Genomic DNA, 14,990 nt, shown 5'->3' on the forward strand with positions numbered 1-14,990 from the left:
TAAATAAATAAATAAACTAAATAAACCACTCTATTTAGTATATATTTAATAACTCAATCAATTATGTTATTTCTAATTTTATTAATTAATATATTAATTTTATTAAATACTATAAATTTGATGAAATTTTAAATTTACGAACCAACACCTCTTAACACAAAATTAATAAATAATCAAGGCATAAAGTTTTTTTCAAAAAAATAATTTTCACATTGCCTCTGTAGGTGCGAGAACCCCATTAACACCCGTTGATCACATCCAACAATTCCGTATCTATTTAAAGAGTTCACAAACACCGCCTTCTTTATCCGGACGACTCCTGGTTCATTTCTCGAAGGCGCGATTCTGTTTAAACCCTCTTTCTCTTTCCAAACCCCGCAACCCTCGAGGCCTCGACTCGAGGGGCATCGCCATGGAAGAGCCTTATACTGAAACCCTAGATAGCGTCTTCACTCGCCTCAACCTCTACTCGATCGACCTCCTCGAGCTCCTCCGAAACCCTAAGCAGAAGAGCGCCTCCTTCCTCCCCGAGATGGCCGATCTCCTCCGTCGCACTCCGCCCGAGGCTCTGCAATCCTGCTTCGAGTAAGTCCTCTCCTCCACGTCTCTCTCTTTGGATTTGGATTGAAGAATTTGGAGCTGGTTATTCGTTCTCGATCGATCTTTCGGTTTGGTTAAATTCTAAGAGCGCGTTGTTTTGACTCTGAATTGATGATATTTGGACTCTGGGAAACGCTCTTTATCTCTTAGACATTTGTATTTGTTTCGTATCTCGCAGCTATACTTTGTTTCCGTTGCTTCTGTTGCTCGATGCTGCAGTGGAATGCAGGAAGGAGAAGAAGGTCGATTCTGGGGAGAGTTTGGGTGCTCTTGAGATCAGCGATAGAGTTGCAGAGGGCGTCTTGATGTGCATCGAGGCACTTTTGAACAAATGTCATCTTGGCTCAGTCGATCAGGTGCTAATATTTCTACGAGCTTTATAAATGCTTCTCTTTGTTTTCTGGGACATGTAAGGTTGCTAACTTTTGCAAGTGATCGGTCGAGTTATTAGAAGCATCTCTGTTATTTCTCGAAATTGTAGGCTCCTTAGTTTCTGATTGTTTGGGTATTAAACTAAGGAAGATATGGAATAATGTGCATTTGCTTCTGTGGTGTGAGAAGTTCAAAGTGACATAGCATCTATGATAAATGGCAGAAACTGAGACTTAAAGCGTAGCTTGTCTGCTGCCTGGTGCTCCCCGAAAGAGAAAATGTCTGGCTTAAGTTGGTTCTCAATATACAATTTATGGGGTAGTGACTTCTACCCCTCGGATCCATTGGAGTTACACAATGTAGGGCTAGTGAAGGTCTGAGCATTTGAGGAGATAATATGAAGGAAGAGGAGAAGAGCCATAACATGCCTAGCTAATGGATGGCAACCAATTAAAGGGAATACAATATGGGGAGACTCTCTCTCTCTTTCTCTCGTTCTCTCTCTCTCTCTCACACACACACACACACACACAAACAAACACGCACACACACGGTTTTGGTGGTTTGGGTTGCGTAATTCATGTTTTGACTGGTTCCAATTGCAGGCCTGCTTTAGAGTACACCACAGTGATTATTTACAATGGATGCTTACATAAATGTAAAAGCAAAATAAAAATACAGAGTGTTTACTTTATATTCTAGTGGTATCATCACTTCCATTGTGAGTGGTTACTGAAACTTCACTAGGGATATGCTATTTCAGATGGTTATGTTGCTGAAAAAACTCCCTTACGGTGCTATGCTTTCCCCTTTGGAGGCATCGGAAGAGTTTCGTGGAGGAATAATTAGATGCTTAAGGGCTATGCTTCTCAGGCTGCAACAATGTTCCGTTGGGTCATGCTCGTGCAAGCAAACAATTCTTTTGCCTACAATGATACCGATAACTAGCTTGGAAGTTGATTACAAAACATCCATGAGTAACCTGGCAGAACCAAAGGAGTGTTTGCTTGCGTTTCTCCAGTCTCAAAATGCTTCTGCTGCTGTCGGACACTGGCTGTCACTGCTGCTTCAAGTACGTAATACGAGTTGGATTTACAGTAACTCAATCTTGTTTTTTTTTAAAATATTCATCTAATTCTATTCATAGCTTATGAATTCCCCATTTGGTTTATCCTTCCTGTGTGAAGGCTGCAGAAGTTGAGGCATCTAGAGGACATCGTGGGAGTGCAAATCTCCGAAGGGAAGCGTTTCTAACACTGCGTGTTCTTGTTGCCAAGGTAAGAGTACTGGGTTGCAATCCTTAATATAACAGCAGCAATCAAATACTACATATTTGCTTTTTAGGAAGGCTGTCTTTTGATTTGATATCTGATTTTTGTATTCTGCTAATATCAAACAAATAAATGGCAGCATAGTTGATTATCTTGGCAATGCCCTATAAAGGTGCATCTTTGGCAATTTGCTATGAAACTGGTTCATGGGAACTGGTTTGGTGCCAAGAATCATCTGAATCAAGCTCCAGCACAACTTGCTTCTATTTGTGGTTCTCTCATTCTTAAGTCGGTGAATGTATCAATAATCGTCACATTCAATTCTCTCTTTGGCGATTTTCCATGCAACTGGTTCTTGGGAACTGGTATAGTGCCAAGAAACATCTTGAGGCACCTCTAGCAGCACATGCCATTATTTTTGGTTCTTTCTTCAATTGATGTATATGTCAATACCAGTGCACCATCAATAGCGTGAAGTCACATGCATTTTAACAATAGCAGTTGTGTAAAGATCGAAGATCTGGTGGTGTATCTTCTTTGTGTTTTATATATTATTTGTATTATTTTGAGGTTTATACAATCAGACCACGAGGAGTTCTAGTCGGTGATGGTAAGCTGTCTTTAAAGTTGGATTTCAATGATGAGCCCAACATGTCCTATGAGGAATTTACATAAAGCAGTCTTTAGTGTTCCATGGAGTCAGTTTCTACCATTGTTTATTGGCAATATGTGGTAATGAAACTAATTTCTTCTTAAGGAAATAGCTAAATCATTAGTTCAATAGGCTATCAAAGAGCTTGATTTCTTTGAAATGGTGAATCAGCCTGTGAAAACTATTAAATGAAATCCCTTTCCTTGTTGGCGGTCTTAATTTAGCTCAATTTGATAGCCAAGTGGTTAGACAATTATAGCAACATCTGAAGAGGTAAGAGAAGGTGAAATCAATGAGAAATGCAGCAAATTTAGTTGAACTAAAGAATAGTTATATGATGAAGATGAATTGTCAGGATCATAAGAAATTACACCAGTTTCTGACTCGCTTGAGGAGTGATTTTTGCTTCATTGTTTGATGTCTTTATTTTAGAATCGCTTCCTATTGTGTTTTCTCCAACTCTCCCTTTGCAGTGGAATCTCTCGAGCTTGTTTGAAATAATGTGTTCTTTTTCATTATGAACTAATCAATCCTATTGGGCAATACCATTCTCACTGTAGTTCTGACTTCATACTTTTCTGAAGTCTTTTTCACATTAATATTTCTTTCAAATATTTACATTTGCAATGAAAAGTGAACTCAATTTAATTTCTTAGGTTGGCTCTGCTGATGCACTTGCCTTTTTTCTGCCTGGCATTGTCAGTCGTTTTGCAAGAACACTCCATGTATCCAAGAATATGATAAGTGGTCCTGCTGGAAGCACATTGAGCATTGAGCATGCTGTTCTTGGGTTGACTGAGTTCTTGATGATAGTCCTAAATGATAAGGAAAATCTTTGTGAGCCCCAGGTGTCGGGAAATGAAACTACAGGGTTTTGTCCTTCTGACAGTAACTCCACTGAGTCTGTGCTGGCTTTACTACGTGATTTACCCATTAATATGCAAAATCAAACCACGAACATAATCAATCCATTGGTCAAGGATGGGGATAAGGGTAAGAGCAATAATTATCACTCTGATGCAAGATCCTTACATGTGCAACGCACGAAGGAGTGGATTGATGAAACTGTCAAAAATGTTGATAAACTGCTGTCTGCGACATTTCCACATGTATGCTTCATATTTCACTTGCCTTTAGTTTCTTGACTTATATAGATGAGCAATTTTCTGTCACTGCATATTGTCTTTTATCCTTACTTTGTTGTATGTTGTTTCTTCTGTTGTTTCTTCAGCTTTGTGTTCATCCTGCAGACAAGGCAAGGAAAGCTCTTGTTGATGGTATGAGAGGGCTATTGTTTAATTGCAGTTACACTTTGAAGAGGAGCAAATTATTGCTTTTAGTGAGTTTTAGATCTATATTTCCTGTATAATTTGTTTATTTACTTGTATGACTTGAAGCATTTCCCACTGGTGAAATTTCTTACCTTTGTTTACTGCTGCAGGATTGTTTATGCTTGCTGGTCTGTGATGATGCAGTTATTGTGTCTGAAGCTGCAAAGGAGTCCCTTGAGTCATTGTTCATGCAGGGTAGGAGTCTAATAACAGAACAAGAGATTTCTGAAATATTTACCAGGTTTGCGCCTTATTGGTTTTTTTGGTAATTAGTGGACTCCATTGCAGGAAAAATGAATTCAGTTTGTTTTTGTGCAACAGACTTATTGAAAAGCTACCACGAGTGGTTCTTGGAAGTGAGGAGACAGTTGCGCTTTCACATGCAAGGAGACTACTGGTCTTAATTTATTATGCAGGTCCAGAGCTTGTCATAAATCATTTTCTTCGTTCTCCTGTGAGTTGATGTACTATCTCATCTTGCTTTATTTGGCATTTGTTAGAACAAATTGATTTGATGGTTAAAATTTATTAGTTTCAATCACCTGATTTTCTCAATGGAAGCAATCTTTGCTTATGTTTATGACTTGATTTTATCAATATGTTAGAATACGATGCCTTGGCGGAACAAAAGTTTCTATAACCCAATACCCATTGGATACCACCTTTCTTTGCAACTTTCTCTGACCATTTCAGCATAAGCTTGATATAAATAGGGGCTAATCGTGAAATCCCTATACTTTTGTGTATATTCTTCAGATGGTATGGTGTAAACTTAAGATCTGTTCTTCATCAGAAGAATCAGTGTAGTTCCTGTACATCCAAGAATTAACTTCTAGGAGTCGGAATATTTTGGTCATAGTTGATTTTTTTGTAATCATAAGAAATTATATTTAAATTGCGTCTGAATGCTGAGCCAACCTTGAGCTCGGCTTGTTTAAGAAACTGAGCTCAAAATCCTAGTTTGGAGTTGCCTCGCTTAATAATATGTTAACTTGAGCTTGAACTGCTTACTTAGTTCCTTCTGTTATTTTGATTGTAATCCTCAGTGCCCACTTTAGTTATTTTATTGACCTATGCAATCTTTTGCTGTTTTTTATTTTTCTAATTTTCTTCTACAAGTGTCTTGTGAAGCATTAGCTAATCTATGAATTAAGCTCGTCCCTCATTTTTGGCAGGTAAATGCTGCTTGTATTGTTGAATGTTTAGCCTTATCCTTGAGTCCTAATTCGCAATTTTCGGGTTCTGTTGATAAGCTCATCTCATCAAAGCCCCTTTCTGTTGGATACTTATTCTCTATTGCCGAGTTAAAAGCTGGTGCCCATCTTAAAGATCTAAGTCATGGATTTGATAGCTTTCCGTCACTTGCCTCCAAGATATCTGTCATCCAAGATAATGACTTGCATAATCCTATGCATGTACATAGCAGTGATTATGAGCTCCCTCATATACCTCCATGGTTTGTTCATGTTGGTAGCCAGAAACTCTACCTTGCGCTTGCTGGAATCGTGAGACTCATTGGTCTATCCACTGTTGCAGGTACTACATACTGTTTTCATTTTGCATCATAAATTTTGCTTCTTTATATAGTAAAACTAACTTTCATCTATATATATAGCTCTGAATTTGGTCATTATTTTTCTATTTATCTCTATTTATCTTAATTTTAGGTCAAAAACCTTGTGTGTCGCTATCGGTCCTTGTCGATATTCTGCTGGACCATTTAAGGAAGTTGATTTCAGATCTTCGAACAACAGATTTTAGTAAAGATGGTTGGCGAGCATGGTATTTTCAGAGGGGCTCAGGACAGTTAATGCGTCAGACAAGTGCAGCAGTTTGTATGTTAAACGAAATAATATATGGTTTATCAGATCAATCAATCAATCTGTACTTGAGGTTGTTCAGCAGGGCAGAAGAAACTGTTGAAACTTCTTGTAGTGTAGTTTGGAGGATACTGTATGAAAATGGTACCAAGGACCAAATAATTCATTCTATAGGGAGTATTCTACATGAGTATCTTTCTACTGAAGTATGGGAGCTTCCGGTAGATCAGCACTCACCAGTGCTTGAAAATGAAACAGACAATCTTCCTTTGCACTTTTTCCGTGATACTACAATGCTACACCAAGTAATATTTGCACCATTTTCGCTCATTAATTATTTTTTCTTTTCTCTTTGTTTTTGCTTGTACATAATAATGTGTTTGGTTTCAATGTTCAGGTTATTATAGATGGAATAGGAATCTGTGGTATACTTCTTGGAAAAGATTTTGAGCGCAGTGGATTTATGCACTCTTCCCTCTATATGTTGCTTCAAAAGCTTATCAGCTCCAGTATTCCAATAAGAATTGCATCTGATGCTGTCTTAAAAGTGCTTGCTGCTGCTTCTGGCTCTGTCACGGTAGGTGCATGCAGTGTCCCACTGTCGAGTAGAGAAATCATAGTTTATGCTTTTTATGTCTTTTTCAAACAGGTGGCGCAGCTAGTTGTGGCAAATGCGGACTACATTGTCGATTCTATGTGCAGACAACTGCGGCATTTGGATCTCAATCCCCATGTTCCGGACGTGCTTGCTTCTATGCTATCATATATTGGTGCTGCTCAGGATATCCTGCCATTATTAGAAGAGCCGGTATAATATATCTTTCACATGATCAAATTGTTTTTCTTATCATTGCCTTGTTATGCTATTTTATAGAATACTTAGCTTGATCTGAAAGCATTACTCACTGGCCCTTTGTCTAGGTAGATGGTAATTAACCATTGTGACTTGATCCAAAGTGAATTTGCAATAGTTTTTGTTCTGAAGAATGGGACTATGAACCCATCTGATCATGCTCTAGTTTTCTTGCTTTGTTCATCTGAAAATAGTCCATGTACTGGAAGATTGCATTTCTTAGCAATAAAACATCAATTAACTGGGTAGTATACTTAAGATACTAAGAATCTTAACTGGGTAGTATACTTGACAAGTCAGAGAATTTAGTGAGAGAATGAAAAGGATAACCATGGCTAGTCAGAGTTTAATTCAATAATTTTGTTCAAAATACTAATGCAAGCAAGTTTTTCATGACATTCCAGCCAAATTTGGTCAGGAGAGTATTCTCAAGTGTACAATGTAAATTTGACTGAAGCAGCCAGTTTACCTAAATAGTTGCAGTTTACAATCTGATATTTCTCCGTTTGCAGCTTTATAGGGCACTCATTGGTGGTTTTCTTATAAAACAGTTCTGTTCTGAAAATGCTTCAATTATTCTATTGATCCTCATGATTTCCCAAAAGACAATGTATGCCATAAACAAGTTCTGAAAATGCTTCAATTATTCTATTGATCCTCATGATTTCCCAAAAGACAATGTAAGCCATAAACAAGTTCTGGCCAAGAAGTGCTGTATTATTTCTAAACTTGCCATTGTCGCTTTGTGCAAAAGATAACTTTGTAATCTTTGACTTTTCATTCTTGCTCGCCAGCTTATTTGCTCAATAATTTTGGCTGTGGGTTCCTGTTCCATAACTTTGTTTGATCAGTTTTGCAAAATTTTCAGATGCGAGCTGTTTCTTTAGAGCTGGAGGTCCTTGGTAGGCATGAACACCCACATTTGACTGTTTCATTCCTAAAGGTTAAACTTTTTCTGATTTTTGACCTTATTAAATTGATATCCTTTAACTATTCCTTGAGTTGAAATGCTTGATCTCCATTTTGGCACCCCGTGTGTCTATGTGATGTTATTTCCTAGTAGCTGCTCTTACATAACGAATTCTGTTTTTATGAGCTAGTCCAAAATGGTGATTGGTGAGACAACTCATGTAATGTGAAAAGAACAAAAGAGGAGCCTAAGAACATTTTGCATAGAAGCTAATAGGACACAGCTTTACATGCTTTTGTTATGAAAGATAACAAAATTTTCTCGCTACAGTCATAACCCCCTCTTCTGATTTATCCATTATTTAGTCTTGCATTGAGTGGATATATGTCAAATTGTGAATCAGTCTTACTGTTTTCCCCCCCTTTATTTAGGCTGTCGGTGAAATTACTAAGGCATCAAAATGTGAGGCTTGTAGGTTGCCTGATGAGGCCCAGTCATTTTATGCAGAAGTTAATTCTCAGGTTCATATTATTCAGACTATGGTGAAGATGAATCAGAACGGAAATAGTGTACTTTCAGGTAATATCTTCCGTTACAGTTATTTCTTTTTTGTTTGTGGTATTTAGTTGTAGGGAATTCTCTCCAATATCTAGTTGATTTGTTGCTTTAAAGACTGTATATAGCATACGGAATTACACAATTATCTTGATTAACTTGTTGATCTTTTTTTATTATTTATGCCAATATCTCTTGTATTTCACAGAGAAAGATGGAGCAAGACATATTGTTTGCACTTAATTGTTCTGAAAATTACAGATCATTACTGAAAGTTCATTATGGCTGCCTCAAACGCCTTTGATTATCAAATAAACTATTTACATATGGGACTGTAATTGTATATACTCATAACTGTAATTTGATATGATGCATGCTGGCATGTGCTTTACTCTTTATTAATGACTTTTAAGAAGTCAATTGCGTTCTTCTAGTTGTTACTTTGTTCATGGCATTTATTTTGTTACCTCTGCTAGCTTTTGTACCTTGTAACTTTTTTCATTCTTTATAAATGGTTTATGTGAAATTTGCTTGTGATATAATCAGAAAACTTGGAACTCAATCCCAAAAGTGATTACCTTTCTTTGGAATATTGGGAGGATTCGTTATGCAAGATGAATGAAATGAGAAGATACAGGCGAATAGTTGGATCTCTTGCTGGCTCTTGCTTAACAGCTGCGACTCCACTTCTTTCTTCACTAAAAGGGCCAGCTTGTCTGGTGGCCCTTGACATTGTGGAGGTATTATATTGATTGTGTTGATATTAAATATGTTTTTCTTATGTTGATTTATTTTATACTTTTAAGTTTATTCTTCTGGTTTATTCTCAAATAATTAGTTTTAAATGCAAAAACAGAAACAAATGTTTAATTAGTTGGCTAATACAACCTGAAATATTTTGGTTATTACTACTGGAGTAGAATAAAAATGAATAGGGTGTTGGCTATGCAGATAACAGTTAGAACCTTTCTGCCTATCTGTAGTTTCATTTTTGTTCAGAATGCAGTCATATCTATTGCTAAAGTGGAGGAAGCTTACAAGCATGAGAAGCAAACCAAAGCTGCAATTGAGAAAGCAATTCATCTTTTGTCGTTTAATGATCTCGAAGATGCTATGGATGCTGCGGACGAAGATGTTGATGAGAATAGACTGCTTCCAGCTATGAACAAGATCTGGCCATACTTTATTATTTGCCTTAAAAATAAGATTTCAGTGGTACTATATCTTCCACTTTCGCTTTCATAGAGCACATTGAAGAAATCCTTTTTTTTTCCTCTCTTTCTTCACCTACCTTGCTTGTGGAGGTGTTAATTTTTATCCTAGAATGCAGAAGTAATTTTGCTTGTTTATTCAGAATAACCAGCTTTATTCCTTTCCATTATTAGTTTCTAATAGTTCTTTTCTTCCTACAAAAAAAAAAGTGTACTTTTCTTCGTGTAAAATAATATATCCTTTTGGAATTAGTAATGCTTTGTAGAAGCTAATGAATTGTTTAGCTTATCTAAAAGTAATTATAAACAACTTTTTGAGTCTATAAAAACAAAACTAACCACTAGCTGTCTTGTGTTGATTGCAGTCTGTTGTCAAGAAATGCACGAGTGTCTTAAGCATAGCAATAAAGATATCTGGTGGGGACTTCTTTGTTCGTCGGTTCCATAATGACGGACCCGTTATTTGGAAGCTCCTGACTGTATCACCATTTCGGAGAAAACCCCTGCAATCAAAGGACGAAAGAGCAATCGTTCTACCCTACAGAGCTAACTCTCCATCTACCGAGGAGCCAATGGCTGAGATCTCTCACCAGAAAATCCAGGCTTCAGTCCTAGAAATGATTGCTGAGATTTCCTCCAATAAAAGAAGTGCCACAGCATTAGAGAGTGTCCTAAAGAAGGTCAGTGGCCTTGTTGTAGGGATTGCATGCAACAGCACGACAGGGCTTCTTCGAGAAGCTGCTTTAAAGGCTTTGGAAGGACTTTCCTCTATTGATCCGGACCTGATATGGCTTCTTCTAGCTGATGTGTATTACTCGTTGAACAAGAAGGAAACGTCTGCCCCACCATGTAATGATTTATCTGGGATTTCACAGCTTCTACCGCCGCCGTTGTCTTCGAAAGAGTACCTGTATGTGCTGTATGGTGGAGAGAGTTTTGGGCATGATATAGATCCCTTGGCGGTTGAGATGGCATTTAAAAGGATAGATACTGAGATATCTGTATGATACATCTGTAGATAGTTATAGAAACTTTTACCATAATTTTAGGGTTCTCTCAAATGGCCACAGGATGTAAATAGTGTGACGTCTCTGTAAGTTGTTTAGCCTCTGCTTATCCCTTTTCCCTTTTCCCTTTGCCTCTTTGCTTTTCTCGCACATTATACCCGGCTGCAACAAAATTGCTTGGAGTGTTTGGGAGTGCAATTGCTTGGAGTGTTTAGGTAGTATGCTAATTTTGAAGTAGGCAAAGTTTCTGCTCCGAACCGCTGCTCGCAAGTCTTGAAGGAAATGAATGACTAAATCATGTGCAACTCGACCTTTGTTCTTTGTCAGTTAATACTTGTAAAGAGGCATATCACAGTTAAATGTTTGTAAATATCATTGTAACCACTGACTTGCTGTCAAAAATTAAGTTATCTGATGCTTTGGAGGTAAAATAAGGCAATGCATATCGTAGCAGATTATGTTGTTAGAGATACTTCCTCCAATGCACATGGCCCTTTGGAACCCCCTCGTGCTTGAGGGAAGTGTTCTGGTTCACGGAGATGGATGAGCGCTCAGGTTTAACCGAGTTATAAACCTTGTCCGCCTATCACTGCATAAATGCTTAAGTTGTTTATTTAGACTAGTTTTTATATAATTTCATTAGACAGCAATATATTTTTGCAAGTTGTTCATTTTTCTCTCTTAAGTTGTAGTTTTCAAGCTTATCATGAAAGTGTCAAAGTGCTTTTTGGGCTGATAGTTTCTTCATGTGATATCGAGTGAATCGCAGTATACTTAGCAATAGCACGTACCAGTTTGTACGTCAACAGGAGGATCGCTATACTAATTTTAAGCAGCAGCCAACCGCCACAATACTGTGACCAAAGGTTATCACGGACGGTCCATCTATCTCCATACACCAAAATAATTATGCTCTTAAAAAAATTTAATATGATCTTTAACACGCCTAACATGCCTACAAAACGCACCACAGACAAATACAACCATGAAACAACACACACAAAACATGAGTACTGCACTAGCAAATACATTTTGCCATGGCAGTTTAATTGTGAAGAATTTATTTGCATCTCAAATGGCTATACAAAAGAAAACTTGGCATTGTTATTGCATGATCAGCAGCCCCCAGGCATGAAAGAAGATGCAGAGGCAATATATTTTTCCAAGGAATGCTTTTCATGAAAACAAATGAATGCCAGTATGGTCGCATGAATGAAAAGGATATAATCACTGTTATAAAACCCGAGAATTATTGTGACAGCTGATCTAGCAAAGGACTACCTTCTTTGGCAAGAATAAATAACCCACCATCACCCCTCGAGATTCTGAAGTCCTCATCAAGGTAAGTTGTTAAAAGCCATGCCTCAGCCCTGTTTCCAGGGAGGGGGACCGTTAGAGGTCGCTGCCCAGAAATAGTGCGAGTGATGTTTGCAAGGGCCTCCTGAATGGGGTTGAGTGATTGTTGAACTGGTCTCAGGCTAATCTTCTGCCCCAAAATATCGACTTGCTCAGGTAGATCTACTGTAGATGATATAGAGGGAGGCTGAAATGTTCCCTCCTCGAATTGGACCTGCATTCGGCAAAAGGATTAATTAGACGTCATTGAACTGAACTAGTGTTGGTCCTTACTCCATAGGAACCCACCGGAAGGCTACTTCTATTAATTTTCTGATAATCTAGTACTAAAGCTTAAATTGATCCCATGGATTTCATAATGGAAAGGGATGTGCAGTGCCATGATCAACAAGGGCACTACCGGGGGACCAATAGCTGAGCTCAAAGTGATTTAATGGTGCAACAAAAATGGTCCAGAGCTGCTCATGCGCTATTTAAGCAACGTTCTACCAACAAGGTCTGTTCAAAGAATTTGGCAGTTCTCTTTTGTGTAGAATTGTCATTGTAATTAGACAATACAAAAAAGCAAGACAATTTAGGAACATATGAGCAACTCTACAATATTATTGTATTTATGCGCATCAGTTTTGGCGTTAATTGTAGACATCTGACAATAGAACATGGTTTGTCTGAAAGCCTCTCATCCAAACAATCATAATCACAACTAGAACAAGCAAGTAAAAAAATATTACATAAAAAAAATGCCCTACTAAACTCAAAATGTAAATCACCATAAATGTGAAATATAATCAAGTTATCTTTTTCAGAAGATCCCAAGAAAGTCATGCATAATTATACCTTTATTCTTGATGGACTTCTGACTTCAAAAGAAGCAGATGCGCTGAAGGTGAAAGAGGCAAATGGACTGGAGAGAGTTGTAGAATTCACTATCTTCATACTTTTGGTGTCGATCTCTTGAGTTATCTGTTTAACTTTCAGCAATGGTGTAGCCCCAACAGCTAGAAGAGGTAAAAGCTCAGAAAATGCTGTATACCTAGAGTAACCAGTCCATAAATAGACAAGTGTCAGACGATAGTAGCCTGAATCCAAACATTGCAAATATTTGTACCTACTTGGAACTATGACGATGTCCTACATTTAGATAATTCAAAAACTAGTGCTTTTTATCTCTGGAAAGTTAGGCAGAAGGAATAAGTGCATTAGCAATAAGAAAGTTAAAACTTTACTAGCGACAGAGACTACATGAAGCAGTCTGGGGAACAAAACTGTTAACTTCAAGGTTTCAAAGCATGCAGCATGAATTTGTTAAGACACACAATGCTTTGCTAGACAGTGCTCAATAGCAGGATGGCAAATGCTTGCACCATGTCTTGATACTACAATTGCTCGCAGGCATTGCTAGCTGCAGCTTACACCAACATGGATACATGATGAAAGCTATGAGATATAATTACTGGTTTCAAGAACTAGGGCATACCGTAGGTGATGACTGTATGAAAACTTATACCCACCTATAGCATGCATACATGAGATTGTAGAGTGAAATAATCTACTTCGGAATTATACACGAGAAAAGAACCTAAGTGTAGTGTGCACTGCAATGGGGTACTTAGTCTCCATATGGCCCATTGAAATGGAATGCCATGTCTAAGGACCTAGTAATGCCATATAATTAAGCTAACATGCTATAATTTAAACAGCTGAATTCAATATAGAAAATCATTGAAATAATTATTGAAGCTTGACCAAATTACAATCTAAATCTAGAATAAATTCAAACTAACAATAAATCAAGCAATAAAAGGAACAGATCGACTCACAGAAGGATCCATTTCCCATCAAGAAGCTCCGGCGCCTCGGTCGGTGCCGGTGTCGGATTCTCCGCCTCGAGCTGGTTGACCAGCTCCAAGATCTCAGCCCTCGTATCTGCCGAAGCCCTAAATCCAAACTCCGTCCCGTAGATAGAATCGACAAGGCACTGCTTCAACTCCCCGAGCTTATCGGCCTCGGGCACCGGGCTACCATTGCCGGTCCAGAACCCTCCCTCTCCGGGCTCCCTTCCCCACTCGTCCTCGTCCTCGTCCTTCGGAGGATCAGCCGAAGAAGAAGGCGTCTCCGGCTCCGGTTCCCCCTTCTCGCCCCACTCATCAGCGATCGCCCCCGCGTTTCCCCCGATCCCCACGGGATCCCGCCCCCACTCGTCCTCGTCCTCGTCCTCGTCCTTGGGCGGATCCGCCTCCGACGGCTCCTCCGGCTCCGGCGGCGTCTTCTCGCCCCATTCGTCGGGGATTCCGGGCGCCTGGGCGGAGGGATCTTCGTCGGGGGGGCGTCGCGGGAACCGCTCCGGTCGGGAGGCGGCGGAGGGTGCGGAAAGGGAGAGGAGCCTAGGGTTTCGCGGGCGACGAGCGAGGAAGGGGAGGGATAGGATTTGGGGGTGGCGCGAGAGGGGGAGGAGGAGGCGATGGGGGTAAGGGTTTGGGGAGAAGAGGCAGGCGTGGGAGGAGGTCAAGAGACAAGCCATTGTTGTCGTTGAATCAGCGCCTCACGAGCGAGAGGGACTGAGGGAGCTAAAGAACGAAGGGAATGAACTCGCACCGAAGAATGTACACCACGAACCAAACCGAACCGATTCACTTCAAACTCTCGGTCTACGGTAACGTGATCCGGCCCAAAATATTACTAACTCAGCCCATATTGGCCTGGCCTTTTATCGGCCCCGTTAGTAAAGTAGGCAGCGAGAAGTCCACTTCACATTAGCGTCAAAAATACGGGACGTGAGGTGTTTCGGGTCCGGCCCAATGAGGTCCGTTAAACTGAGAATGGCCGGTGCCGAAGTTATTGTGTGCACCCGGTGTCTCCGTACATACCATGAACCACGCTCCTTTTTCTTTAATCAGTAGATGTGATGTGCAATCTCCAAGGAAAAAAAAAAAAGTATACTAGTAAAAATTTACACGTTTTGTGAGTTCATGACTTCATGTCAAATGGTATAAAAAACTGATGGTAATAGAGTAAGTGTTTTATTTATTTATTTATATATAAAGAAACTTAT

General features: G+C 39.1%; 2 protein-coding genes across 4 annotated transcripts; one reads left to right on the forward strand and one right to left on the reverse strand.

Annotated features, from left to right (window-relative positions):
- LOC109713762 lies at positions 282 to 11,013 on the forward strand. Of its 3 annotated transcripts, XM_020237946.1 has the most exons (19): positions 282 to 585; positions 779 to 956; positions 1,736 to 2,044; positions 2,160 to 2,249; positions 3,552 to 4,004; positions 4,127 to 4,234; positions 4,337 to 4,467; positions 4,548 to 4,680; positions 5,402 to 5,762; positions 5,894 to 6,351; positions 6,444 to 6,623; positions 6,696 to 6,854; positions 7,412 to 7,525; positions 7,596 to 7,613; positions 7,768 to 7,842; positions 8,241 to 8,388; positions 8,911 to 9,104; positions 9,364 to 9,579; positions 9,941 to 11,013. In XM_020237946.1, the coding sequence occupies exons 1-19, from the start codon at positions 413 to 415 to the stop codon at positions 10,580 to 10,582; spliced, it is 4,140 nt and encodes a 1,379-aa protein (XP_020093535.1). In that variant the 5' UTR covers positions 282 to 412; the 3' UTR covers positions 10,583 to 11,013. The 3 variants fall into 3 exon arrangements, with proteins under 3 accessions (XP_020093535.1, XP_020093536.1, XP_020093538.1); XM_020237947.1 differs by lacking the exons at positions 7,412 to 7,525; positions 7,596 to 7,613 and having other exon boundaries at positions 284 to 585; XM_020237949.1 differs by lacking the exons at positions 282 to 585; positions 779 to 956; positions 1,736 to 2,044 and having other exon boundaries at positions 3,599 to 4,004.
- Positions 11,490 to 14,527, reverse strand: LOC109713763 (probable plastid-lipid-associated protein 3, chloroplastic). Its single transcript, XM_020237950.1, has 3 exons — positions 13,759 to 14,527; positions 12,776 to 12,971; positions 11,490 to 12,152 (listed from the first exon to the last, which is right to left on the reverse strand). Exons 1-3 carry the CDS (start codon positions 14,457 to 14,459, stop codon positions 11,832 to 11,834), a joined length of 1,218 nt encoding a protein of 405 aa, XP_020093539.1. The 5' UTR covers positions 14,460 to 14,527; the 3' UTR covers positions 11,490 to 11,831.

Source organism: Ananas comosus, linkage group 8 (genome assembly GCF_001540865.1).
Source record: "Ananas comosus cultivar F153 linkage group 8, ASM154086v1, whole genome shotgun sequence".
Lineage (NCBI taxonomy): Eukaryota > Viridiplantae > Streptophyta > Magnoliopsida > Poales > Bromeliaceae > Ananas > Ananas comosus.

Coding starts and splice junctions, on each gene's coding strand:
- LOC109713762 (XM_020237946.1), top strand. CDS start 413: ATGGAAGAGCCTTATACTGAAACCCTAGATAGCGTCTTCACTCGCCTC. Junction 957..1,735: donor ATCTTGGCTCAGTCGATCAG/GTGCTAATATTT, acceptor ATGCTATTTCAG/ATGGTTATGTTGCTGAAAAA. Junction 2,045..2,159: donor GGCTGTCACTGCTGCTTCAA/GTACGTAATACG, acceptor TCCTGTGTGAAG/GCTGCAGAAGTTGAGGCATC.
- LOC109713763 (XM_020237950.1), bottom strand. CDS start 14,459: ATGGCTTGTCTCTTGACCTCCTCCCACGCCTGCCTCTTCTCCCCAAAC. Junction 12,972..13,758: donor GATGGGAAATGGATCCTTCT/GTGAGTCGATCT, acceptor TGGTTACTCTAG/GTATACAGCATTTTCTGAGC. Junction 12,153..12,775: donor GAAGTCCATCAAGAATAAAG/GTATAATTATGC, acceptor TGCCGAATGCAG/GTCCAATTCGAGGAGGGAAC.